Below are 27,701 nucleotides of genomic sequence, written 5' to 3' on the forward strand. Positions count from 1 at the left end.
TTCCAATTTAAGTATAGGCCTGTTAGTTGTTAGAAGTAGCTTAGATGTAGAATTTATGCATGAATAGTGATTACTGCGTATAATAAATGTGCTTTGATTTAAATCTTTCTAAGCGGTGTATTGGATTATTGATCATTACTCGGACTTGAACCACGTGGCGGTATCATAAAGACACCTGGCGACTCGAGCAAAGGCGATAAAACAGAGCAATTAAACTAAGGCAAAAGTTAGCAACATTATTTGGCGACATCCTGACGGGACCCGAACTAGAAGTGAAAACCACTCCGGGAGAACCCAGAATTTGAATTAGAGATCCAATTGGAAACAGAAAACCACAAGTGTTCAGGTAGTTCTGATCAATACTCATAATTCGGAAGTGTGTGTATGCATGCGTAACTAACAGGGCGATAATGTAAAACTGATAGATTTTTTGTATCGCCAAAACTGTCGGAAGTTTGTATATCGGAAAGTAGCGAAAGCCGTAGCCGTATTTACAGCACCACCTTAATACCCCTGTCCCAAATTTGAAGAGCAGCATTCGGATTAAAACCCCTGTCCCAAAATTTGAAGAGCAGCATTCGGATAGGAAAGATGGCAATGCAGCGCCTAATGAACCCCGAGGAATTTGCGGTCGCAGCGACCAGCAGCAGTAGAGTGGGACAATGTCCCATTTGGGAGGAAGAAATCAGGAAATATCTCAAAGGGAAAGGATGGCCCCTGAATTCTGTGATAACGAGGAATCATGTCCCGGGAGTATAGGACATACTTGGTGGGAGAACCTGAGCGAGATCCACAAAAAGAGCTTGGGGAAAGCTCGCAAGCCGATGGCAATCGTGTCCTTCTTGGCACAATTGCGAGGCACAGAGGAGGTCGTTAGTGCACTCCGGAAAGATGTTGAGGGCATACATCGAATGAGTAAGGTCGATGTAAGCGAGGTAGAAAAGGAGAATTTGGAATTGAGAAGGAAGTTGGCAGCAAAAGATGTAGAGGTGGAGGATGCCAAAAGGGCTCACCAGTCTTGTCTGGCGCACATAAGTAGCTTCCAGTCTCAATACGAAAAGGCCGATCAGGACACGCAACGTGCAGTCCTGGTACGAGAAGAAACAGAAAAACAGGTAGAGGCATTACAAAAACAGTGTAGTGACCTCAAGGCAGCATTAAGAGCACTCCATGCTGCCACCACAGAACAAAGATAAAGCACATTAGACCACGCAAAGTGCCGGAAGCAGATTTCAGAGCTGCAATCACTGCTTTCTGTTCAAAAAGGTTTTCAGGAAACCTGTGGAGAAAGATTAGATCAGGAAGACGGCCCTGATTGGGAAGAATTGAATGAAACAGCGCAGAGATATGTTCAGGGAACATGTGCGCAGGGAAAGTCACAAAAGAGAAAAGCGCCCCAACCCCCCACACAGCAGATAGTTCAAGCTCCAATGAACTCAGTAACCACCCACCGCACAGCCACATCAGACGATGCAGAATTTCTATATTCCACCCCCTTTTTAAAATTTTTTATAAATATATTTTATTGAAATTTTTTTTCCCTGAGCAACATTTTTCCCGCTTACAAAACAAGCGAAACGATAACAATAACAAAACAGAATTTTAAAAAACTTTTTAACAATAATAATAATAATAATATACAAGTAACAAAACCTCGTACTCTATTGACCTATGCTCAACTAAGCCTCCTCCCCCCTGGGTTGCTGCTGCTGGTCATCTGTCTTCCCTCTAACGTTCCCCTAGGTAGTCGAGAAATGGCTGCCACCGCCTGGTGAACCCTTGAGCCGATCCTCTCAGGACAAACTTTATCTGCTCCAGTTTAATAAACCCCACCATATCGTTTACCCAGGCCTCCAGTCCGGGGGGTTTCGCCTCCTTCCACATGAGTAGGATCCTGCGCCGGGCTACGAGGGACGCAAAGGCCACGACATCGGCCTCTTTCGCCTCCTGCACTCCCGGCTCTTCCGCAACTCCAAATAGAGCTAACCCCCAGCCTGGTTTGACCCGGGCCTTCACCACCTGCGAAATCACTCCCGTCACTCCCTTCCAATACCCTTCCAGTGCCGGGCACGCCCAAAACATATGTGCGTGGTTTGCCGGGCTCCCGCCACACCTCCCACATTTGTCCTCCACTCCAAAGAACCTGCTCAATCTTGCCCCCGTTATGTGTGCTCTATGTAGCACCTTAAATTGAATCAGGCTAAGCCTGGCGCATGAGGAAGAGGAATTTACCCTGCTTAGGGCATCAGCCCACATACCCTCCTCTATCTCCTCCCCTAATTCTTCTTCCCACTTTCTTTTTAGTTCGCCCACCGACTCCTCCCCCTTTTCCCTCATCTTTCTATAAATCTCTGACACCTTGCCCTCTCCGACCCACACCCCTGAAAGCACCCTGTCCTGTATCCCCTGTGTCGGGAGCCGCGGAAATTCCCTCACCTGTTGTCTAGTAAACGCCCTCACCTGCATATATCTCAAGAAATTCCCCCGGGGTAACTTATACTTTTCCTCCAGTGCTCCCAAGCTCGCAAAAGTCCCATCTATGAATAAATCTCCCACCTTCCTAATTCCCAACTGGTACCAGCTCTGAAATCCTCCATCCATTCTTCCTGGGGCGAACCTATGGTTGTTCCTGATAGGGGACCCCACCAGGGCACCCCGCACCCTTCTCTGTCGCCTCCACTGTCCCCATATGTTCAGTGTTGCCGCCACCACCGGGTTCGTGGTGTACTTTTTCGGTGAGAACGGTAGCGGCGCCGTCACCAGCGCCTCTAGACTCGTCCCTTTACAGGACCTTCTCTCCAGCCTTTTCCACGCCGCTCCCTCACCCTCCATCATCCATCTACGTATCATTGCCAAATTGGCGGCCCAATAATAATCTCCTAAGTTCGGTAGTGCCAGTCCTCCTCTGTCCCTACTGCGCTGAAGGAACCCCCTCCTTACTCTCGGAACTTTCCCTGCCCACACAAAGCTCATAATGCTCCTATCTATTTTATTAAAAAAAGGTCCTGGTGATTAAAATAGGGAGACATTGAAATACAAATAAGAACCTCGGGAGGACCATCATCTTAATTGCTTGCACCCTGCCCGCCAGCGATAAAGGCTGCATGTCCCACCTCTTAAAATCCTCCTCCATTTGTTCTACCAGCCGTGTCAGATTAAGTCTGTGCAAGGTTCCCCAGCTCCTGTATATTCCACCCCCTTAACAGTGACCCAGTTACGGGACGCGTGTGATAAGATCACACCGTTCCTCCCCACCTCAGACCCCCACCATTTCTTTGCCACAGTTAAGCATCAGGCGACCATGTACGGCCTGGATGAGAGAGAGCATGTAAAGCTCACAGTTTTAAGTTTAGACACGTCAGTAGCAGCAGCCCTTCCCGACCCACAGAACGTAGTAGGAGGCACCCTTGCAGAAATGCATACCGCAATCCTGGATGCGATCGGGTATAACTGGGGTGACCCCGTAGTTGGCCTCAACAAATATAGGCAAAAGAAAACCGAACACCCCACAACGTTTGCTGGACGCCTGTGGATTCACTTTGCAGCAGTCTTTGGAGACTTAGACCGTGCCCATTTGTCCCCAGACAACATGGCCAAATGGACCCGCACCCTTAGCTCCCATGCTACAGAAACAGGACAGAAAGCCTGCGCGAGTTATGATCCCTCAAAGGAGGCCCAGAACGAGAAGTGGGTAGTGAAAAGATTGTCCCGCGCTTGGGAGCAATCTATACAAAGTAAACCCGCTGTTAAGAATACTGAGGAAAAGCAGGCCGGAGCAGATATGCAGGCAGTAAAGACAACCCACCAGAACCCCGCATGGGTGAATGAGGGAAAGAACAGCCCCCCCACCCAAGTCACAGGAGTGTTACAACTGCGGACAATTGGGACACTTTGCAAGAGAGTGCAATGCCCCTAAAAAGCCACAGAGAGCCCAGCAGACGGGCACTCTTGAGTAAGAAAAAGACAGAGCCCATTCATAGCGTTAGCGCCCGTTCAGATCAGACGGACTTGACCGGAACGGACTGACGGTGTACGGGCTCCCCCAGTTGGGTCTGCGACACCCTTTGGGATAGGTCCGGACGACCGGTAGTTGCAGCGAAAATTCGGGGACAGCCCATCGAATTTCTCTGGGACACAGGAGGGTCCCGAACCACAATAAATTCCTCCACCCTGTTTCAAAAAGACACGTGGCCCACTACAGCCACTATCACCCTCAGCGGCTTTACAGGCCACTCACAGCAGGGACACATCACAGCCCCTGTACCCATTCAAATCGGTAACATCACCACCAAGCACCCCGTAGCTTTAGTTGACCTGCCCCACACAGCAGAACACATTCTGGGAATCGATTTCATGAATTCCCATAATCTTTCATTCGATCCAGTCAACCAGTGTGTCTGGAAGATGGCAAAATCCGCAAGAGCCCCCGCAACGCTCAACATAGGAGAGTACACGAATAAAATTAGCGCCGTAGGCGAATTTTGGTTCACCCTGACCACGCATCATACGGACAAGCAGGTTAGGGCAGTTCTGCAAAAGAACAGGGTAGCATTCGCGACCCACAAGCACAACTGTGGACGGATGACTGGCTCCGTACAAATACCAGGACCTGACCCTAGACCCCCAAAACAGTATGGATTTCCCCAAAAGGCAGAGGGCGAAATCTCCAAGGTAATAGAAAGCTTATTAGAGCAGGTTGTACTTAGATCAGTAGCCTCCACTAATAATGCCCCGATTTGGCCAGTGAGAAAGCCTGATAGATCATGGCGACTGACCATCGATTACCGGGAACTCAACAAGGTCAACCCTGCAGCAGCCCCCACAGTAGCAACAAGTCCCGAGACCATGCTCAAGCAGGGACTCAATTCCCGATTCTTTACGGTTTTGGACGTCAGTAATGGATTCTGGTCCATTCCATTGGAAAGGCGTGCCAGTACAAATTTGCCTTCACCTTTAAAGCACAGCAGTACACGTGGACATGCCTGCCACAAGATTTCCACAACTCCCCCTCCATTTTCCACCGACAGCTGGCAAATGGTTTAGCCAAATTCTCTCGCCCCGAATGTCTGGTACAGTATGTAGACCACCTACTACTGCAGACAAGGCAGAGCACATTGAGCTTCTGTCCGAACTCCTGGAACTATTACACTCAATCGGTTGTAAAGTCAACCCCAAAAAGGCCCAGATTTTGTAAGATAAAGTGATATATTTGGGAACAATTATCACACATGGTAAACGCGAGATCGAGCATAAACGGATTGACTCAATTGCTGAATTGCCCCTTCCCCAGAACGTTTCAGCCCTCCAGTTGTTTTTAGGACTGGTTGGCTACTGTCGAAACCACATTGACGGTTGCGTCAGCAAGGCAGCACCCCTCTCAGACCTCCTAAAGAAAGGAGCCCCCTGGGAATGGCTTCCGCAGCATACGGATACTGTGGATGCGTTGAAGCAATCACTCATAGCAGCCCCCGCACTACAAGTTCCAGACCCGCTTTCCCCTTACGCCATAGAGGTAGCGACCACAGACCGCACCCTTTCGGCCATGCTCCTCCAGGAACGGCATGACCAGTTAAGGCCCGTAGCATACGCCTCCAGACTTTTAGATGCTGTGGAGCAGGGATTTTCAGCCTGAGAGAGGCACCTGCTCGCAGTATTCTGGGCAGTGCAGTATTTTTCATACATGACCGGACTGAACCCCATCTCAATTCTCACAGAACACACCCCCATCCAACTTTTACTGGACGACTCTCGGACGGCACAGTCAGCCAGATTAGAGAAGCGAGATGGACCCTTCTCTTGCAGGGACGGGACATCACTGTGAAAAGGACAAAGACGCACACCTATTTAGCCGACAACTTACAGTACCCCGGAACCCCCCATGAATGCAAAATTATCTCACCACACCACAGGCCCCATTATCGCTAAAACACCCCCCAGAAAGATAGGTAGTTCAACCCAGAGCCCCCCACACACGGACACGTGTGAACCCATAAAGATCTATGTGTATGGATCTTCCACAGTCTTGGATGGGAAGCGCATAACAGGTTGCGGTATCTATGTCGAGGACGTGCAGGGACGCGCACTCGAGGAAATATCGTAAAATCTACCCGGACACTTAGGCGCGCAGGCAGCAGAGCTCGCGGCCGTCGCATATATAGTGGACCACCCAGATTCCTTCCCCAGCCCAGCAGACATATACTCGGACAGCCTCTATGTCTGCAACAGCCTCATGGAATTTCTGCCCCTGTGGAAAGCAAGAGGATTTGTTTCCGCAGACGGAAAACCCCTCCCCTCAGCCCCATTGCTCCGTCATATTTTAGAAAGAGCCCAGAACAGGACTTTTGGGATAATCAAAGTCCGCAGTCACCATCGTCCCCCCCCCCCCTGGAAATGTGAAAGCCGACGCACTGGCTAAAGCAGGTTCCAGGCACGGATACCTTTGGACACACCCCGAAAGCGCACCAGTGAGTGCAGTTCAGGTCTCACAGACAAAGATCGAGGATCTAGTGGAGGCCCAGAAGCAGGACACCAATCTCAAGGAGATTGTAAAGGGAAAATATCCAGCTCCCTCTGAGAGGTTCAAAAACGCACTGACCACACATGACGGTGTGGTGTTAAAAGACACCCTTTATGTGGTTCCTGAACAGGACAGGAATCAACTGATTTGTTTGTTCCATGGCGGTCATGGACATCAGGGAATCGATCCCACTACAGCCCATCTCGAGCAGCTTTGTTGGTGGCCGAATTTAAAGGATGATGTAAACCACTACATCGAGAATTGTCTTATCTGTGCCCAGAATAATCCGGACAGATATGCCAAAAAGGCTCAATCAGCCACACCCGACCCGTTAATGGTCCCTGGACTAATCTCCAGATTGATTTTATAGGACCATTGCCCCCTTGCAGGAATGGCTATAAATATGTACTTGTGGTAATTGACACATTTACGAAATGGGTTGAAGCATTCCCAGCCCGCACAACCACGGCAAAATCCACAGCCAAGATTTTAACCCACCACATCTTTACAAGATGGGGACTCCCCCGCAGCATTGAATCAGGCCAAGGTTCCCATTTTACGGGACGTGTCATGCAGAACGTCCTCACGATATTTGGCATCACCCAAAAATTCCACATAGCATACCACCCACAGTCGAGTGGTATCGTGGAGCGCATGAATCGGACCCTAAAATCCACCCTCAGAAAAATGGTCCAGCAGAACAACACCACTTGGGACTCAGTTCTCCCTTTTGCGCTGATGTTTTTGAGTAACACAATTTCTACTTTCACAGGTTACACCCCACACACCCTCATGACCGGACGCCCCATGAAAGGCACAGAATATTTGTTAGGTTTGGACTTGACCAGCCCCGAAGTGACGGCCCTCACACACGAGAAAGCAGTCGAGCAGTTAGTCGAGAATGTTAAAACGGCTCAGCTAGCAGCCGCAGTAAAATTGGGCACCAGAAAGAAACAGAGCAAGGCTTGTTTCGACAAGACCGTGCATGCGACTGAGTACAGTATAGGACAGCAAGTTATGCTCTCTGTATATGACCCCAGCACATTCCTGTCACCAAAATACTCAGGTCCGTACTCCATTGCGGATAAAGTTAGCCCTTCCGTTTATAAAATAAAGTAACCCAACGGTAAGACTGCGTGGTTTCATATAAACCAGCTGAAGGCATATGGAACACAGTCGAACCACGCACACCACGTCATGCTCGACGCAGCACACCACGCCCCGCCAACAGCCAACTAACCCTACCATCCCCCAACACGTCCAGCCCAGCCACGGACTCGACCTCGACTCCACCCCCAAAATATACACTCCGCCCCGGAACGCCCACAGACTGCAGCAGCAGAGACAGCGACTGTGACTCGGACGTTAGCCACAGCACGCCTCCCTACTATCCCCATGCAACAGGACCCACACCCAGCAATTCCGACTACGATCCGAGTAATCCCTTCATGGTCACTTTCCTGAACAAACCCCACCACCGACCACCGAACCACACTGACGACCCCAATTTTGTCCCCACACAGCTAGACACCAACAATTGGCACCGAGATAACTCGTTCCGACTCGTCCGTAACGACGAGAGCGACCCCAACTCACACCATGCAGCCCTCTCAGCCCTGATACACTCAAGAGTTTGGCACCCGGGAGAAGATGACGACCTTGGGTCTGACTCCCAAACCGAGAACCCCTTTGCGACCCTGTTCGCAACCGAGAACTGAGGTGTCCAGATGATGTTTTAAAAGGAACCGCTTGGGAGAAGTGGTGTCCTTTCTGATGGAACCTGCAGAATGTTTTATGTTGTTTGTAAGTTTGTTAAATGTTGTATGTCCGACAGGAGAATTTTTTTTCTCACTGCCCCACGCCTATTCGGCCGAAACCTCTGAGGACTTGCCTACAGAGACTCACCATTGCCAGACACTAGTTCAGCAGAAACCTCTGAGAGCTTGTCTGCAGAGACTGGTTAAGGAACCAGAAGCCCGTTCGTAACTGTCCTTCTGGTTCGAAGGTAGAACCACTACGGCAGCCCCACCACAATGACTACATTTCTGCCCGTTCTTGTCGGTTGCTCAGGCAGTGGAGAAATGGCTTGGGACCCACCCTGCCTGGGAACTCCCCCTCTGGTCAACTACGCTCGGGTAGGAGAGACACGGTATTGGTAGCCGTCCTACCCGGGGACTCCATCCAACTCTTACCACATGCTATTTACATCCTGAAACATTTGGATGGTAAATTGCACAGTCTGCGAGACGGCTCGCACTGGTTCATTATTGGGAAGTGTGCCTTGTCCGAAAATTTGGTGTGCCAGGTTTATAACCTGGTACTCCCTGTCCTATGTAATAGAAACATTACTGGTATTAGCGATACTCTGCTGCATAGTGCAGGCTATGTGTCTACGGAAATGGAGAAGGAGAGCCTACCGCGCTCGAACTCCGGTATATACGATCAGATCCCCTATTTTCGGATACGACCAGACCCCCGACCCCCGCGATTTATAATAAAGAGCATTCACTTGCGCTTTATTGTAAATAAAGAAATGTAAAGAACTGTTCATGAGCAAATTGTATGACCCTGAGCTTGACTGCCAAGCCAGGAAGACTGATGTATAAACTGCTATGATTTTGTTTGTATGGTTGAGGAAGTTAGGATAATGAAATGTTTAAGTGAGTGTAGTGTGTTAAGAATAGTTAGAGGTTCCCAGTTTATTGTTTTGTAATGCAAGTCCCTGTTTGACATAGCGCCCTTAAAACATTTTTGCATAGCTATGGTCAGTGCAGAGGCCATGAAGGAACTCCCCCCCCCCCCCCCCCCCCCCCCCCCCCCAGGTCAGGGAATGGAAAGCAACATAGTTATGTGATCCTTCACGCTTCGTGTTAGGATCACAAGGAGCGTATGTAACCACTTAAAATGGCCAACTCCCGATACAAAATGCCGAACGGCAAAGGCTGATGGGAAAGTCAGCCAACAGGACACAAACGAGCAGCTGCAAGTTGAGTGTGTATTTACCTCTGGAAAGGCCAGACAAGATCGATACCAGCAACCATCAGCATAACAAAACACCAGCCATCTGCATATTAATGAGCAATGCCCAGGAACAATGAGCAACATTTAGATACATAAAGCTAAACCAGACACTTTGGCGCCAGCAGAAGCCTACACAAAGGGAGGTGAACGACCACCTCAAGACCGCCCATCGATCAGGGAACCGCTCCAGCATTGGAGAACATCGAACCAAGTGATTGGGACAAAGTCCAATCGCTTGGGGCCAGGTACAGGGTCCGCCCCGAAAGGGAAGCCCCTGGGGACTATAAGAATTAAGCCAAGTTCAAATCGTTCTTCTTGACCGGGTCACTCAGCAACGCGAACCAACCCTTGACAGTGACCGATTCAGCCGCCGCCGATATCCAGTAAGTCTTACTTCAACGCTCGCTACGAGATATGTGCTCCTAGCTACCAATCTGTACCAACTTCGAATCCCGCAGACTCAGAACCCGAACAAAAGGTCATTTGTTTCCCTGACCTGGTGGGCCAGTTCCAAGTTAAGTATAGGCCTGTTAGTTGTAAGAAGTAGCTTAGACGTAGAATTTATGCATGAGTAGTGATTACTGTGTATAATAAATGTGCTTTGATTTAAATCTTACTAAGCGGTGTGTTGGATTATTGATCAATACTCGGACTTGAACCACGTGGCGGTATCATAAAGATACCTGGTGACTTGAGAGCAAAGGTGATACAACAGAGCAATTAAACTAAGGCAAAAGTTAGCAACAGGATCTCCCACTTAGTGGCAGGAGTGGGAAGGATGATACCTGCCTACGCAGAAAGTCCCGCACCTGTAAATATCTAAATGCGTTCCCCCATGCCAATCGAAACTTCACCTCCAGCGCCCTCAAGCTAGGGCAGCTCCCCTCTAACAACAAGTCCCCCAAATTCTCAATTCCCACCTTCTGCCATACTCGGAACCCCCCATCCAAGCTCCCCAGGGCAAACCGGTGATTGTCACATATTGGGGACCAGCCCGATGCTCCCACTGCTCCAGCGTACCTCCTCCACTGACCCCAGATTCTCATGGCTGCCACCACTACTGGTGGAGTACCTCGCGGGTGGGAAATGTAGAGGTGCCGTTATCAACGCGCCCAGACTGGCGCCGCTACACGAAGCTCGAAGCTGCCTCCATCCGCTCCCAAACCGACACCGCCCCCACCACCCACTTTCTTATCATGGCTATGTTAGCCGCCCAGTAATAATTGCTAAAATTCGGTAGCGCAAGCCCCCCTCTCCCTGATTCCGCTCGAGCATCACCTTCTTCACTCATGGGGACTTACCCGCCCACACAAAGCCCAGGATGATTTTATTAACGCTCTTAAAAAAGGACCGTGGGATGAAAATTGGGAGACACTGGAATACAAACAGAAATCTCGGTAGGACCGTCGTTTTGACCGTCTGCACTCTCCCAGCTAATGACAGCGGGAGCGCCTCCCATCTCCGGAACTCGCCCCTCATCTGTTCAACCAACTGGGACAAGGTCAACTTGTGTAACCAGCCCTAGTCGCGCGCCACTTGTATCCCTAAGTACCTGAAACTGTCCCCTACTAACCAAAACGGCAGCTCCCTCAGCCAATCCTCCTGACCCCTCGCCTGGACTACAAACATCTACTCTCTGTCATATTCAGTTTATACCCCGAAAACCACCCCCCCACCCCCCCCCCCCCCCCCCCCCCCCCCCCCCCGCCCCGGAACCATTGCCAGCGGCTCTATAGCTAACGCAAACAACAGTGGGGAGAGGGGCCACCTCTGTCTTGTCCCCCGGTACAGTCTGAAATAGTCCGAGGTCGTCCTATTCTTCCTTATGTTAGCCGCCGGGGCCTAGTACAACAACCTGATCCAGTCGATAAAGTCCTTACTGAACCCAAATCATCCCAGCACCTCCCACAGATAGTGCCATTCCATCCGGTCGAATGCCTTTTCCGCATCCATTGCCACAACTACCTCAACCTCCCCACTCTCCGGGGGCATCATGATCACATTGAGCAGCCTTCTTATATTGGCCATCAACTGCCTGCCCTTGACAAACCCGGTTTGGTCCTCCATAATCACATCCGGCACACAGTCTTCAATCCTGGAGGCCAAAATTTGGGCAGCAACTTGCCATCCACATTAAGCAGGGAGATCGGCCCATATGACCCGCATAGCTCCGGGTTCTTGTCCCACTTCAATATCAACAAAATAGTGGCCTGCGACAGCACCCCTCTGTCCCTTGCCACATTGAAAACCATGACCAGCAACGGCCCTAAAATCCCCAAGAACTTTTTATAGAACTCCACCGGGTACCCATCCAGCCCCGGGGCTTTACCCGGCTGCATTGCCTTCAAGCCCTCGACTATTTCTTCGCCCCTAATTGGGGCCCCCAGCACATCTACCAGCTCCCTACCCACCCTTGGGAAGGTCAGTCCGTCCAAAAAGGGTCTCATCACCTCCGGCCCCATGGGGGGTTCCGAGCAATAGAGCCTACTGTAAAAGTCCCTGAACGCCCTGTTTAGCCCTGCCGACTCCCCTACCAAGTTCCCATCCCCATCAACCACCCTCTCTATTTCCCTGGCCGCCCCTCCCATAACCAGCTTGTGCGAGTCCAGGTCAGGTATCTTCCCCAGCAACCGCTTTATAAATTCCACGTCATCCGAATTTGGCACATACACATTAACCAAGACTACCGTCTTCCCCTCCAGCTTACCGCTAACCATGACATAACGCCCCCCCCCCCCGTCCCAGACTATACTGCCCACCTGAAATTGCACCCGCTTGTTGATCAAAATCGCAACCCCTCTAGTCTTGGTGTCCAGCCACGAATGAAAGACCTGGCTGACCCAACCCTTCCTTTGCCTGACTTGATCTGCCACTTTCAGATGTGTCTCCTGCAACATTAGCACGTCCACCTTCAGAGCCCTCAGACGCGCGAACACACGTGCCCTCTTGACCGGCCCGTTCAACCCTCTAACATTCCAACTGATCAGCCTAGTTGGAGGGCACCATGCCCCCCCCCCTCCGCCGATCAACCATCTCCTTTCCTGGGCCCGCCATTAGCCCATGCGCCACGCCTCCATTGGCCCACCTCCTGGCAGCACTCACCACCGACCTCTCTCTCCCGAAACATAAGTCCCTCCCTCGTCAGCAGAGTAACTCCCTCCCCCCGTCCCCCTCCCCAGCAACAACACTTTGTAACCTAACCCCTGCCATAGATTAATCATATGCACCCCCCCCCCCACTTTGCTTCCGTAGACTAGCTCACCCAGCGCTAGCCTGGTGGGCCTCTCCTCCGGCGCCAAGAAGTCTCCCATCTATTGTTCCCTCACTCCCCTCCGCCCCGCCCATCGATACCACTTCCCTCATCAAACCGACCCCAAACAATCGCCCAATTAACATAAGAGAAAACCCAACAAGAAAAACACACAGAAAACCCCCACAATAGTATAAATCAAAGTAATACAAAGTAAAACGCCCCACCAAAACACCGAAAACCCGCAGAAACCAAATAACATTTGCTTTCCCCTCCTTCAACCAAACTCAAATACAGAAGAGAAATGTCAATAGAAACATACTCTGCACAAACGCGCCAGCATCAGCCCCCTCCGGGAGACCGACAATTCTTAAGTTCTGCCGGCGAGCTCTATTCTCCAGGTCTTCTACCTTCTCCAGCAGCCTTTTTTGCTGATCCTTCAGCATCACCACCTCCAGCTCAACCACCGTTTGGTGCTCCTCCTGGTCCGCCAGCGCTTTCTCCAGCTTCTGAATCGTCCGATCCTGGGCATCCAGCCTGTGCTCCAGCTGATCGATCGATTCCTTTATCGGATCAAGACAGTCTGGTTTCTGCCTAGCGAAGCCCTCTTGAATGACCTGCATCAACTCCTCCGTTGATGGTTGGGCCGTCGCAGCAGGGGTCCGAACATCAGCCATATTGTCTTCTGCCGCCACCACCACCCAGCCCTTGCTTGTCTTCTTATTTCTCCCTTTTCGATCCCTTGGGGTTCTTCGTTCCATACACCAATGTGTGGAACCAGTGCCAGATTGGCTTTGCCTTCAAAGCCAGCGCTCAAAAGCGCAAAAAGGTCGGGGGGGAAAGGTCCAAAGGTCCGGCCAGAGCGGGAGCCACCAAATACGCGACTTACTCCCTCATAACCGCCACTGGAAATCCATGTATTTGCTTTCTAACGAGTTAATCAAACCAGGCTTTTTTGAGTCCAAGAAAGAGTACGTTTATTGGTTACTAAGACCTGAGAAAAATATTAGATGTGACAACATGCACAGATCAGAAGTAAGAATGTTGAGTGCAAATAAAAGTTAAAAGAATATATGAGTAACTCCTTTTCATGTCCATGAGGCATACATTGTGGAATGTTGCGGCTGTTGAAGTTTGGTGACTCCTGGTGGAATTCTGGAGTTGGTTCGGCTCAGATCTGCCCTCTGTTGAGGGTACATTTATTGCTTTCAGAAAGAGAGAGAGGTCTTACTGCTCTCTTCCCGCAGTCTTTTTAGATGACTGTGTTGTTGTTTTCCCCTCCCTTCTGCTGGTTCTTCTTTCTATTTTTCAGAGCCAGTTTTAAAACTCATTTCCGTAAAATCCCAGAAGGGTATTCAATTAGCGGGTCTGCATCCCTTTTTGTAGTAATCCCAGTTTATCTCAGAAACCAATTGGCACATTTAATTGAGATGGGGGTGGAGTGTCTGTTTGGGTGTAACTAGCCGGGTAGCAAGTCCCATTGTCTCCACAGAATTACAGTGGATTAAAAGCCTTGTACGTTGTATTTTTAATGTCATCCTCTCAAGAATACCTGTTTAAAATGGGCCTTGACACCACCATCCCCCCTCGGTCTAAGTGTGAAATTCCCTGTGACAGGTCTGCAATGCAATTCATAGACCTTTCAGAGAAGTGGTCAACTTTACAGCGTCTGTCATCAGGTGACTTGTGACAGCCATCCTTTGATCAGTGTCTTTGCTTTTTAAAAAATCTTTTTAGCAAACATTTTATTGAGGCATTTAACATTTTAACATAGTAACATTCTCTATAACAAAACGGTCCGACACACGCAAAAATCCCACAGTAACATACTCTTTGCTTTTTATTAAAAACTGGTCTTCAATCAGATCAATATATCTGTGAATTAGTTGGCAAAATTGTAGGTACCTTTTGATCACTTAGTCATCATGTCCGTCGTCATGACAATTCAGGTTTGATCTATGTTTATTTTAGTTTGTTAAAGTCCCTTAAAGGTGGATGAATAGATGAAGGTGAGACAAAGAAGGAACAGGAGTAGGAGTATATATTGCTTCATCTGTATAGAGTTTTGGTCAGACTCTCTCCATATTATGCCCAGTTTTCATCAATGCATCGCAGGAAAAATATATTGGCCTTTGAGGGACGCAGAGTAAATTCACCAGAAGGATAACGGGGCTTGAATTAAATTGAGCTCAGATTGCTTACACGTGACTTATATTCCCTTGGGAGGTTAGATAGTATGATTGAGTTGGCGGTGTGGTTGAGATGTTTAAAATGGTAAAAGGATTGTCAGAGGTAGACCGAGAAATGACTTTCTCTTATGAAATCGGAAACACACAAGCCTAGTAAAATTAGCCATTCAGGGAGAAAGCAGGAAGCACATTTCTACACAGTGTAATATAAATAATTTCTTACTATTCACTAATTTGAGTTTTTGAAATTCTGTGTTTTGAAAATTCAACAATCTTAAAAATAAACCCATTTGAATTTCTCTGCTATTTGTGCTATCTATAGATGTGCTGTGCAAAGTAATTCACGTTTCAGTTCTTGTTTTTGTGGCTTTTGTGAAACAACAGTTATCTGTTTATTTTTGTTATACAGCAAGTTACTGATATTGGCCATGTATCGGTCCTTAAAGTGTATGTGTGATTGTAGCTTGCAGTCATCCAGGGCTATGGATTATGGTTTGTATGGTTTAGCGAAATCCAGGAGAGTGCACAACATGTTCTGAATGTTTTCAATAAAAGTTCTTGCATAAAACAGACCATTTATTAATACTTAAAAATACTTCGAAATTAAAATACTTCTATCATTTTGAAGATACATTTGTATATTTCCCATTGAAGCTGGGAAATATCTTTGAATTACGAGATGCTCATTCTGAGGGAGAAAACTCTTGGTTTCGTGTGTGGAAGTGCTACACCGCTTTTAAAAAGCCTTCTTCCCAAAATAAACTCTTCATCGAAGCTTTCAATCACTTCTTCAAACTTCCTGACGAAGGGTTGACATCAACTCCTTTTCTCGGAAATGCACTTGTTCTTGAAATATGCTGTATAAATGTTGTCTAGTTGTATGATGGGAAGCTGCCCGTTGGATTAGACATCTATGAGGGTCTTTTCTGTATGGGACATTTGGCACAGCAGATAGTTGGCTGTTTGTATTTTAACGAAAGGATGAGGTTGCTGGGTTTGGGGGGGGGGGTTGGGGGGGGGGGTGGGGGGGGGGGGGGGGGTTTGGGGGGGGGGGGGGGGGGTTGGGGGGGGGGGCGGTTTGGGGGGGGGGTGGCGGGCGGGAGGGTGGCGGGCGGGAGGAGGAGGAGGAGGAGGGAGAGTCTTTGTTACAAGCCGAACACCTTTAAAGAACCCATGCACACCTTTCCATTTTGATTGAAGTGTTCAGAAAGAAGGTAACCAGTCTTTATCATATGTCAGCTGTTCGATCTATTGAAATTATTTGTATCACTGTGCCTGATGCACTGACGTTCTTCAAAACCAGGTTGTTTTATTGATAGTTTTTCTGCCAATGTAGTCGCATAACCATAGCCCATAGTATTCATCCTAAACCATTGATACGCCCTCTAACTTTCAGTTTGCTTTTTTTGTGCATCTGGAACCTCCCGAATACTGTTATTAACTGAAATTCTGTTCCAGATTGATCAAATCTTCAATCTCATAATTCTTAATTAAATAGAGGTGCTGATGTCAAGAGTGACCATATATATCATGTATATTTTTGAAAATCCCTGATAAATATTTTATTTTATTTCCTAGCCTCCTGAAGACATTAGTTGTGTTGCCTGGAACAGGCAAGTGCAGCATATTCTGGCTTCAGCTAATCCAAGTGGGCGTGCTGTTGTCTGGGACCTGCGCAAGAATGAACCGATATTGAAAGTCAGTGACCACACCAACCGAGTAAGTAGATTTTCTGGGAAATGGGTGATGTTTGCACAACATGTTGCGGTAAAGAATTTTAATATGAATTGAAATGACGCTACCCAGTCAGAGTTGCGACCTAACCCAATGGCACCCCTCCCCTCTGCTGACACTTCCTCTTCAGTTATGGTCACTACAAACGAGCCATGTTCCTGCAGCATATAACATTACTATAACAATGTGTACAGTTAAGCCAACAGACACATTGAATTGGTAGATTCCTGAAAATGTAGTGCAAACAAAATGTGTTGCAGTTGTTCTAACATTTAATCGGGTATAACATTTTGTGAAAAGACATGGTAGCACAAAGCTTCTGGAGTGGTGCTGCATGCTCGGCTAAGATTTTACAGTCTCTTCTTGCATCTGGAGCTGGTTTTAGCACAGGGCTAAATCGCTGGCTTTAAAAGCAGACCAAGACAGGCCAGCAGCACGGTTCAATTCCCGTACCAGCCTCCCTGAACAGGCGCCGGAATGTGGCGACTAGCGGCTTTTCACAATAACTTCATTTGAAGCCTACTTGTGACAATAAGCGATTTCATTTCATTTCATTTTCATTTCATTTCATCAACAGAAATAGAATCCTGTGCCACGTGTGATCATTTTCAGTATATGTATGATCAGAGTATTTTTTCATTCACTTCTGGAAAATGAGCGTTGTGAGCAGGGCCAGTATTTATTGTCCATCTCTTATTGCCCTTGAGCAGGTGGTGGTGAGCTGTCTTCTTGAACTGTGCAGCTGACCTGGTCTAGGTACACCCACGGTGCTGTTGGGAGGGGAGATTCAGAATGTTCACCCAGTGAGAAGTGAAAACAGTAATATAGTTCCAAGCTAGGAAGGTGTGTGACTTGAAGGGAACTTGCAGGTGATGATGTTGATTTGCATCTGCTGCCCTTGTCCTTCGAGGTGACAGAGGTTGCAGGTTTGGAAGGTGCTATTGAAGGAGCCTTGGTGAGTCGCTGTAGTACCATCTTGGAGATGGTACACAGTCATTGATGGCCGAGGGAGTGAATGTTTAAGGTGATGGATGGGGTGCTGATCCAGCGGGCGGCTGCTTCCTGGATAATTTTCAGCTTGAGCTGCATTCATCCTGTAATATTTCAGATTTTCACTACCAGTGAGGAGCCTCAACAACAACTTTGCACATCCAGAAAATTCATCCCATCTCCTCAGAGAATGTTAAAATGGTTGAAGCACCAAAGCAGGCCATTTGTCCAGTTGTGGCTGCACTGGGTTTCTGCAAGAGTACTTTTTGCACTCCCTGTAGCATTGCAATTTTTATTTTTCTCTTCAGTTGCTTATCAATTTCCTTTGAAAGCTCCAATTGAATCTGCTTCCAGTACAATCCCAGGCTGTGCATTCCAGATCCTAACCACTCCCCGTGTATTTAAAAACAAATGTCCTCGTGTCTCCATTGTCGTCTTTTGCCACCCATTTTAAATTGGTGTCCCATGTCGTGCCTGCAGTTTACTGGTATACGGGGCTGGTGGGGGCCCCATCAGGGATACACACGTTAATTAGTGTTTTGGTAGCTGCAAGTTGTTTTCTGGTGGTGTTGTACATGGTAAAATATGAGAATGTGGTTACACTCTTCCTTGTGTCTGATGTCCCTCTGTTGCTGTTTCTCTTTCCCTCCCCCCAACCTCTTGTTTATGGCTTTCTTCTATGTTTCTTTGCTTCTCTGTCTCTCCTCTTTCCTTTCAGCTGGATGGTGTGACAGGTAAAAGAAGCCATCAAACGCTTAATTTTTACTGATGGGGGTTGTAAAGAAATCATGGACGTCAACAGCTCTTCCAATTACTATATCCCTTCTTTCATTCACCTGCTGTGCTTTCTCCTTCCTTCCATTGCCTCACTTTCAACATTAACCCTACCTCCTCTTGTTTAATTACCTGCTTAATGCCTTTCACTCACTAACCAACCGTGCCAAAGGTAGCTGTGAGGTCCCAGAAGCATCATTAACCAGTTCCACTCTCTCGAATCGTATTTTCCTTTCTTTGTTTTTTTTCAGAAAAAAGTTTACATGTTTTTAAAATTCAACTTTGACGGAATGGAAATAGAATGTGGAAATATAAAGCTTATTTTCCCCCTTTGCCGTGTCATCTCCGAGTCTCCCTTTTCTCTCTGGCTCTCTTCTGCATCCCCACCCCAGCTGTTTTCTTTTAGTTGCAAGTACTGCCATGGGAAATCCACCAGTATCTACTTACTGTTAATTAAGTGCATTGTTGCTGTTGGCAGATGCACTGTTCTGGACTGGCCTGGCATCCTGATGTTGCCACACAGATGGCTGTTTCCTCAGAGGATGATCGAATGCCTGTGATTCAGATGTGGGACCTCCGGTTTGCAACATCTCCCTTGCGAGTGCTGGAAAACCACACAAGGTAGAGTTAATACCAGAGAAAGACATGTTGGATTGTCATCATTAAATTGCTTTAAAAAATATTGATTTAGTGAGTTACTAATTCATTTTCTTGATATCTATAATTTATTAAATCTTTTCTGACACTTTGATACGTAATAGGGTTGTGTTGAAATTACCTCCGTTTTTAAAATGTATTGTTTATGGATGAGGGCATCACTGGCTAGGCCCGTATTTTATTACCCATCCCTAATCACCCTTGAGAAGGTGGTGGTGAGCTGCCACCTTGAACTGTTGCAATCCATGTGGTGCAATCACAGCGCTGTTCGGATGGATTTCCAGGATTTTGACCCAGAACGACGCTTATAGTTCCAAGTGAGGATGGTGTGTGACTTGGAGTGGTGATGTTCCCGTGCATCTTCTGCCCTTGTCCTTTTAGGTGGGCAGAGGGTTTGGAAGGTGCTATTGAATGAATGTTGTTGAGTTTCTTTAATACCTTTCTCTTCATTGGTTCCAAGATTATTTGTATTTCACAAAATGCCTGTGTACTACTTATTTTTCCCCTTCCAACGTGCTTTCTTTGCCAAGTGTATCATACCGATTTATTTATGTTGGTAAAATATTCAGGTGTTGTTCACCATGCATCATCATAGAATGGCCATCTACAAATATTCTTCTCTATCCAGGAGGGTTGTCAGTTTCTTATTTCCTCCTCAGCCAGTCATTGCCAGCTTTTCAAAGTGTCACTTTGGATCACTTAATAACACTCTCGCTTGCCTTTGAGTCAGAATATCATGCACATAATGTAGGCTAGTATTTCAGTGCAGCATTGAGAGCACATCTACTGTCTATATTGTTACCTTTTGGATGAAATACTGACTGAATCTCTCGCTACTAGTTAAGCTAGATGTAAAGGATTCCATGCCACTGTTCGAAGAAAAATGGAATTCTCCTGATGTGCTCCAACAGAAAATTGATTAATTGATTCATCTCTTTGCTGTTGGTGGGACCTTGCTGTGCACAAAATGGTTGCTGTGTTTGCTGACATAACAGCATTTGCTTTTGAATCTTTAGAAGTTCTCCTCCACTTCCTTCAGGTCATTTCAGCACACTGCATAAACCTTATAAAAGGCTACTAATTCCAATTATGTTGACAATTCTTCACTGTCAACATTTTATGAACATCTGATTGGATTTGGCTGTGACGCAACATGGTTAAATAGCATTGTGACATCATCACTTCTCGGCCTTTTGGCCAAGTGTCAGATCAAGCCTAAAATGAGGTGCAATGCCTTTTCTTGTCAGTTGGCTCTTTTATGTCTCTCTTGCGGAGACCATGAATTGGCTTCAATTTGAATTTGAATTGATTTTTGGAGCCAACAATGAGATGAATTAACGGCTTGCCCTGCCCACTCTGCGCATTGGCTTTGAAGCTTTAAGGATGGGTAAATTTTTTTAAAAAAGAATAGCATCCTGACAATTAAATCTGGATTATTCAATTGATATGTTGATGCTGGTGAGGTCTAAGGAGGCTGCTGGCATCACAATAAGCATAACTTGGATAGAGACATGATCTCCAGAAAGATAGGAATAAAATTGTAAGGATAATTTATCTTTAACAAAATTTAATCCTGATGCTTTCCTTTAAATTGAAGGAGCTGCATTTAATTCTTAATAATATCATAAATCGAATATGTTTTGCAGAGGAATTTTAGCCATTGCCTGGAGCCTGGCAGACTCAGAGCTACTTCTGAGTTGTGGGAAGGACAACCGCATGCTTTGCTGGAACCCCAACACTGCAGAAGTAAGCTGAATATTTTTTTTTAAATGCACTTGAGCACTGGGTTAGGTTCAGACTGCATGCAACTTTGCTTAGTTTGGAAATTTTAATGAAGTTTTCTCATTTCAATGACCTGAACATTAAAAATCATGCGAGTCTATTGAGTATGCCTATTTTTACAGCCACAGTTTGCACTAGGAAAACACCTTTGACATAGTAACATGTTCCAAGGTGCTTGGCAGGAGTGTTAGACATGAAACTTTGATACTGACCCTTCAATAGAAAGTATTAGGGTAGATGACCAAAAGCTTGGTCAAAGAGGTAAGTTTTAAGGAGTCTCCTAAAGGAGGAAGGGAGGGAATTCTTTTTTTTTTCAAATTTAGAGTACCCAATTCATTTTTGCCAATTAAGGGGCAATTTAGTTGCGGCCAAACCACCTAGCCTGCACATCTTTGGGTTGTGGGGGCGAAACCCACGCAAATACGGGGAGAATATGCAAACTCCATACGGACAGTGACCCAGAGTCGGGATCGAACCTCGGACCTCAGCGCCGTGAGGCTGCAGGGCTAACCCACTGCGCCACTGTGCTGCCCGAAGGGAGGGAATTCTAAGCATTGGGCCTTGGTGGCTGAAGGCATGGCAATTTAACTTGAGAATGAGACTTCCGGGTGCAGCGATGACCAGCTAAGTCGCACGTTTCGGTAGCTCCCGGTGGAAAGGACTTTTGGGCTCTTAATAGGAGCCCCAACGGCAATTTTAACGGCTAAAAACACTGTGCGGTAAACCAGAAGGGACTCCCCCCTGGACATGGATTGAAAAAGGAGTGGAAAGTGGCCGGATTGCGGTGGATCCTCTAGAGCAGCGGCCAGGAAGGCAGGCACAAAGCAAGATGGCGTCGGAAGGAGGCAGTTTAATATGGGGCCCTGACCAACAAGAGTTCCTGCGGCGTTGCGTGGAAGAACTTAAAAAGGAGATGAAGAAGGAGCTGTTGGCCTCGATATTACAGGCGATTGAAGGGCTAAAGGAGGAGTAAAAGACCCAGGAGCAGGAGCTTCGGGTCGTGAAGGCAAAGGCTGCTGAGAATGAGGACGACATACAGGGCCTGGTGGTGAAGACACAGATGCACGAGGCACAACACAAAAGGTGTGTGGAAAGGCTGGAGGTGCTGGAGAATAATGCGAGGAGGAAGAATTTAAGGATTCTTGGTCTTCCCGAAGGTGCAGAAGGGGAGGACGTCGGGGCATATCTGAACACAATGCTGCACTCGTTAATGGGATCGGAGGCCCCGACGGGCCCGTTGGAGGTGGAGGGAGCCTATCGAGTTATGGCGCGAAGACCGAGAGCTGGAGAAATTCCTCGAGCCATAGTGGTGAGATTTCTCCGATATAAGGACAGAGAGATGGCCCTCAGATGGGCAAAGAAAACTCGGAGCAGTAGGTGGGAGAACGCGGTGATCCGCGTATATCAAGATTGGAGTGCGGAGGTGACGAGAAGGAGGGCAAGCTTTAATCGGGCCTAGGCGGTGCTGCACAAAAGGAAGATTAAATTTGGAATGCTGCAGCCGGCAAGACTGTGGGTCACACATCAAGGGAAACACCACTACTTTGAAACGGCAGAAGAGGCGTGGACATTTATTGCCGAGGAGAAACTGGAATAAGCGGGCTAGAAAAAGAACGTTTGGGACAAAGTGGTGGGGCGAATATGTGGGGTGAAGAGGGGAAAAGGGGGAAGAGATGATTTCCCAAGTTGTTAATCCTGCGACCCTGTAACTTTTCTCCCTTCCCCATGTCGTGGGGGAGGGAGGATGAGGAGCTGGGGGTGCCGGCCATTGGGGGCGGGGCCAAATGGGAAGCACGGGCTTTGTTCCCGCGCTATGGTAATCATGGCGGGAACAGGGAAGCAGGAAGGAGGGGGCCTCGCGCAATGGGAGCTGAGGTCACGGGGGGAAGCCGAGGTCGGCCAGAGTTTGCTGACTTCTGGGAGCAACATGGGGGGTGCAATTACGCTAGTGAGGGATCTAGCGGGGGGAGTGGGGGGGGGGTTAACTGGGTTGCTGCTGCTGGGAGAAGGGGGAGCTGGTATGGGGTGGGGTGGTCGGGGCGGGAGGGCGCCGTTGGGGGGAGATACGGCTACGTGGGAACCGGGTGAGGAGCTGGATTGAAAAAGGAGATGGCTAGTCGACAAGGGGGGGGGGGTAAAGAGCCCCCCAACCCGGCTGATCACGTGGCATGTGAGAGGGCTGAACGGGCCGATAAAGAGGGCACGGGTACTCGCACACCTAAAGAAATTTAAGGCAGATGTGGTTATGCTGCATCTGAAACTGATAGACCAGGTCAGACTACGCAAAGGATGGGTGGGGCAGGTGTTTCATTCGGGGCTAGACGCAAAAAACAGGGGGGTGGCTTACTAGTGGGGAAGCGGGTAATGTTTGAGGCAAAGACCATAGTGGCGGATAGTGGGGGCAGATACGTGATGGTGAGTGGCAAATTGCAAGGGGAGGCGGTGGTCTTAGTGAACGTATATGCCCCGAACTGGGATGATGCCAACTTTATGAGGCGTATGTTAGGACGTATCCCGGACCTAGAGATGGGGAAGTTGGTAATGGGTGGAGATTTTAATACGGTGCTGGACCCAGGGCTGGACAGATCGAGGTCCAGGACCGGAAGGAGGCCGGCTGCAGCTAGGGTGCTTAAGGACTTTATGGAGCAGATGGGAGGAGTAGACGCCTGGAGATTTAGTAGACCTAGGAGTAAGGAGTTTTCGTTTTTCTCCTATGTCCACAAAGTTTATTCACCGATAGACTTTTTTGTTTTAGAAAGGGCACTGATCCCGAAGGTGACGGGGACGGAGTACACGGCTATAGCTATTTTGGATCACGCTCCACATTGGGTGGACCTGGAGATAGGGGAGGAAAAAGAACAGCGTCCACCCTGGAGAATGGACATGGGATTAATGGCAGATGAGGGGGTGTGTTTAAGGGTGAGGGGGTGTATTGAAAGGTACTTGGAACTCGATGATAATGGGGAGGTTCAGGTGGGAGTGGTCTGGGAGGCGTTGAAGGCAGTGGTTAGAGGGGAGCTGATATCTATTAGGGCACATAAAGGAAAGCAGGAGGGTAGGGAAAGGGAGCGGTTGAAAGAACTTCTGAGGGTGGACAGACAATATGCGGAGGCACCGGAGGAGGGACTGTACAGGGAAAGGTAAAGGCTATATGTAGAATTTGACTTGTTGACTACGGGTAATGCAGAGGCACAATGGAGGAAGGAACAGGGTGTACAGTACGAATATGGGGAGAAGGCGAGCAGGTTGCTGGCCCACCAACTGAGGAAAAGGGGAGCAGCGAGGGAGATGGGGGGGTGAGAGATGAGGAGGGAGAGATGGAGCGGGGAGCGGAGAGAGTGAATGGAGTGTTCAAGGCATTTTATGAAAGATTATATGAAGCTCAGCCCCCGGATGGGAAGGAGAGAATGATGTGCTTTCTGGATCAGCTGGAATTTCCTCAGGTGGAGGAGCAGGAGAGGGCGGGACTGGGAGCACAGATTGAGACGGAGGAAGGAGTGAAAGGGATTGGGAGCATGCAGGCGGGGAAGGCCCCGGGACCAGATGGATTCCCAGTGGCATTTTATAGGAAATATATGGACTTGCTGGCCCTGCTACTGATGAGAACCTTTAATGAGGCGCGGGAAAGGGGGCAGCTGCCCCCGACTATGTCAGAGGGAACGATATCGCTCCTCCTAAAGAAGGAAAAAGACCCGCTGCAATGCAGGTCCTATAGGCCTATTTCCCTCCTGAATGTGGACGCTAAGATTCTGGCCAAGGTAATGGCAACGAGGATAGAGGATTGTGTCCCGGGGGTGGTTCATGAGGACCAAACTGGGTTTGTGAAGGGGAGACAGCTGAATAAAAATATACGGAGGCTGCTAGGGGTAATGATGATGCCCCCACCAGACGGGGGAAACGGAGATAGTGGTGGCGATGGATGCCGAGAAAGCATTTGATAGAGTGGAGTGGGATTATTTGTGGGAGGTGCTGAGGAGATTTGGCTTTGGAGATGGGTATATCAGATGGGTACAGTTGCTGTATAGGACCCGATGGCGAGCGTGGTCACGAATGGACGGGGGTCTGATTATTTTTGGCTCCATAGAGGGACGAGGCAGGGATGTCCTCTGTCCCCGTTATTGTTTGCACTGGCGATTGAGCCCCTGGCCATAACATTGAGGGGTTCCAGGAAGTGGAGGTGAGTACTCAGGGGAGGAGAAGAACACCGGGTATCTCTGTATGCGGATGATTTGTTGCTATATGTGGCGGACCCGGCGGAGGGGATGCCAGAGATAATGCGGATACTTGGGGAGTTTGGGGATTTTTCAGGGTATAAATTGAACATGGGGAAAAGTGAGTTGTTTGTGGTGCGTCCAGGGGAGCAGAGCAGAGAAATAGAGGATTTACCGTTGAGGAAGGTAACAAGGGACTTTCGGTACTTGGGGATCCAGATAGCCAAGAATTGGGGTACATTACATAGGCTTAATTTAACGCGGTTGGTGGAACAGATGGAGGAGGACTTTAAGAGATGGGACATGGTGTCCCTGTCACTGGCAGGTAGGGTGCAGGCGGTTAAAATGGTGGTCCTCCCGAGATTCCTTTTTGTGTTTCAGTACCTCCCGGTGGTGGTCACGAAGGCTTTTTTCAAAAGAATCGAGAAGAGTATTATGAGTTTTGTGTGGGCCAGGAAGACCCCGAGAGTGAGGAGGGGATTTTTGCAGCGTAGTAGGGACAGGGGGGTGCTGGCACTACCGAGACTAAGTGAGTACTACTGGGCCGCCAATATTTCAATGGTGTGGAAGTGGATGGGAGAAGAGGAGGGAGCGGCGTGGAAGAGATTGGAGAGGGCGTCCTGCAGGGGGACTAGCCTACAAGCTATGGTGACGGCACCGTTGCCGTTCTCACCGAAGAAATACACCACAAGCCCGGTGGTGGTGGCTACATTGAAAATTTGGGGGCAGTGGAGACGGCATAGGGGAAAGACTGGAGCCTCGGTGCGGTCCCCGATAAGAAATAACCATAGGTTTGTTCCGGGGAGAATGGATGGGGGATTTGGAGCATGGCAAAGAGCAGGGGTAGCACAATTGAGAGATCTGTTCGTGGATGGGACGTTTGCGAGTCTGGGAGCGCTGACGGAAAAATATGGGTTGCCCAAGGGAATGCATTTCGGTATATGCAACTGAGGGCTTTTGCGAGGCAACAGGTGAGGGAATTCCCGCAGCTCCCGACGCAGGAGGTGCAGGATAGAGTGATCCCAGAGACATGGGTGGGGGATGGTAAGGTGTCAGACATATATAGGGAAATGAGGGACGAGGGGGAGATCATGGTAGATGAGCTGAAAGGGAAATGGGAAGAAGAGCAGGGGGAGGAGATTGAGGAGGGGCTGTGGGCTGATGCCCTACGTAGGGTAAACTCATCGTCCTCGTGTGCCAGGCTAAGCCTGATACAATTTAAGGTGTTACACAGGGCGCATATGACTGGAGCACGGCTCAGTAAATTTTTGGGGGTAGAGGATAGGTGTGCGAGATTCTCGAGAAGCCCAGCGAATCACACGCACATGTTCTGGTCATGCCCGGCACTACAGGGGTTTTGGGTGGGGGTGGCAAAGGTGCCTTCGAAGGTGGTGGGGGTCCAGGTCGAACCAAGCTGGGGGTTGGCTATATTTGGGGTTACAGAAGATCCGGGAGTGCAGGAGGCAAAAGAGGCTGATGTTTTGGCCTTTGTGTCCCTAGTAGCCCGGCGCAGGATATTGTTAATGTGGAAGGAAGCCAAAACCCCGGGTGTGGAGACCTGGATAAACGACATGGCAGGGTTTATAAAGTTAGAACGGATTAAGTTCGTACTAAGGGGTTCGGCTCAAGGGTTCACCAGGCGGTGGCAACCATTCGTCAACTACCTCACAGAAAGATAGAGGGAATGGAAAAGAAGAAGACAACAGCAGCAACCCAGGGGGGGGGGGGGGGGGGGGGGGAGTAATCGGACGGACTCTCAGGGATGTTATTGTATATGTATAGGCACTTGTTTAGGTAATGTATATTGGACTGTTGGATTGTATCTTTGGAGAGTATTTATTTTTGACCAGGCAGTTGCCATTTAGTTTGGTTTTTGTTTCTGTTCATATATTATTTATTTATTTGTTTAAAACTGGCCACTGTTATTTATATTGCTTTATTGTTGTTTAAAAGAAACACTACGTACTGTTATGTTTGGCCAAAAAATCTTGAATAAAATATATTAAAAAAAAAAAATTTAACTTGAGAATGCTTAAGAGCAGGAGTGGAGCAGAGCAGATAACTCGAAGAAGCCTGCAGGAGATGAACGAGAGATGTGAGGCTAAGGAGGGACTTAAAACCAAGAATGAGAAGTTTAAATTGAGGTGTAGCTGACAGTGTAGGTTAGTGAGCACAGGGGTGATAGCTGAAAGGGACTTGAGTGAGCTAGGACACAAGCGGGAGAGTTGTGGATGTGGAGGATAGAAGATGCGTTGGAATAGTCCGATCGAGAGGTTACAAGGCACAAATGAGGGTTTCATCGGCAGATGAACGGAGGCAGGGCGCTGTCAGCTGATGTTATGGACATAGAAAGAGATTGTCTTAAATATGGTGTGGATATGTAGCTGGAAGCTCATCCCGCGGTCATATATGACTCCGAGGTTACCTTTTGCAACTTTGTTATTAACTTAATACTTTAAGGGATTTGGAAACAAAGGGGAGAACTCAGCCGTAAACCTTTTGCTGTAGGTTTCCCTAGAGGAGATCCGTAGGTGAATATAATCAGAAAAACTACAAAAACATATTGGCGGCAAGAA

General features: G+C 48.3%; 1 protein-coding gene across 9 annotated transcripts in view; it reads left to right on the forward strand.

The window, feature by feature from the left end:
• The window catches only part of sec31a (SEC31 homolog A, COPII coat complex component), a 162,391-nt gene that overhangs the window by 40,050 nt on the left and 94,640 nt on the right, over positions 1 to 27,701 (forward strand). For all 9 annotated transcript variants that reach the window (XM_072496351.1, XM_072496353.1, XM_072496356.1 and 6 more), the window contains exons 6-8: positions 16,556 to 16,696; positions 18,954 to 19,096; positions 20,779 to 20,878. In XM_072496351.1, coding sequence (XP_072352452.1) covers positions 16,556 to 16,696; positions 18,954 to 19,096; positions 20,779 to 20,878 — 384 coding nt within the window. The remainder of the gene's footprint in view (positions 1 to 16,555; positions 16,697 to 18,953; positions 19,097 to 20,778; positions 20,879 to 27,701) is intronic.

This window comes from Scyliorhinus torazame, chromosome 3, assembly GCF_047496885.1.
Source record: "Scyliorhinus torazame isolate Kashiwa2021f chromosome 3, sScyTor2.1, whole genome shotgun sequence".
NCBI classification, from domain to species: Eukaryota; Metazoa; Chordata; class Chondrichthyes; order Carcharhiniformes; family Scyliorhinidae; genus Scyliorhinus; species Scyliorhinus torazame.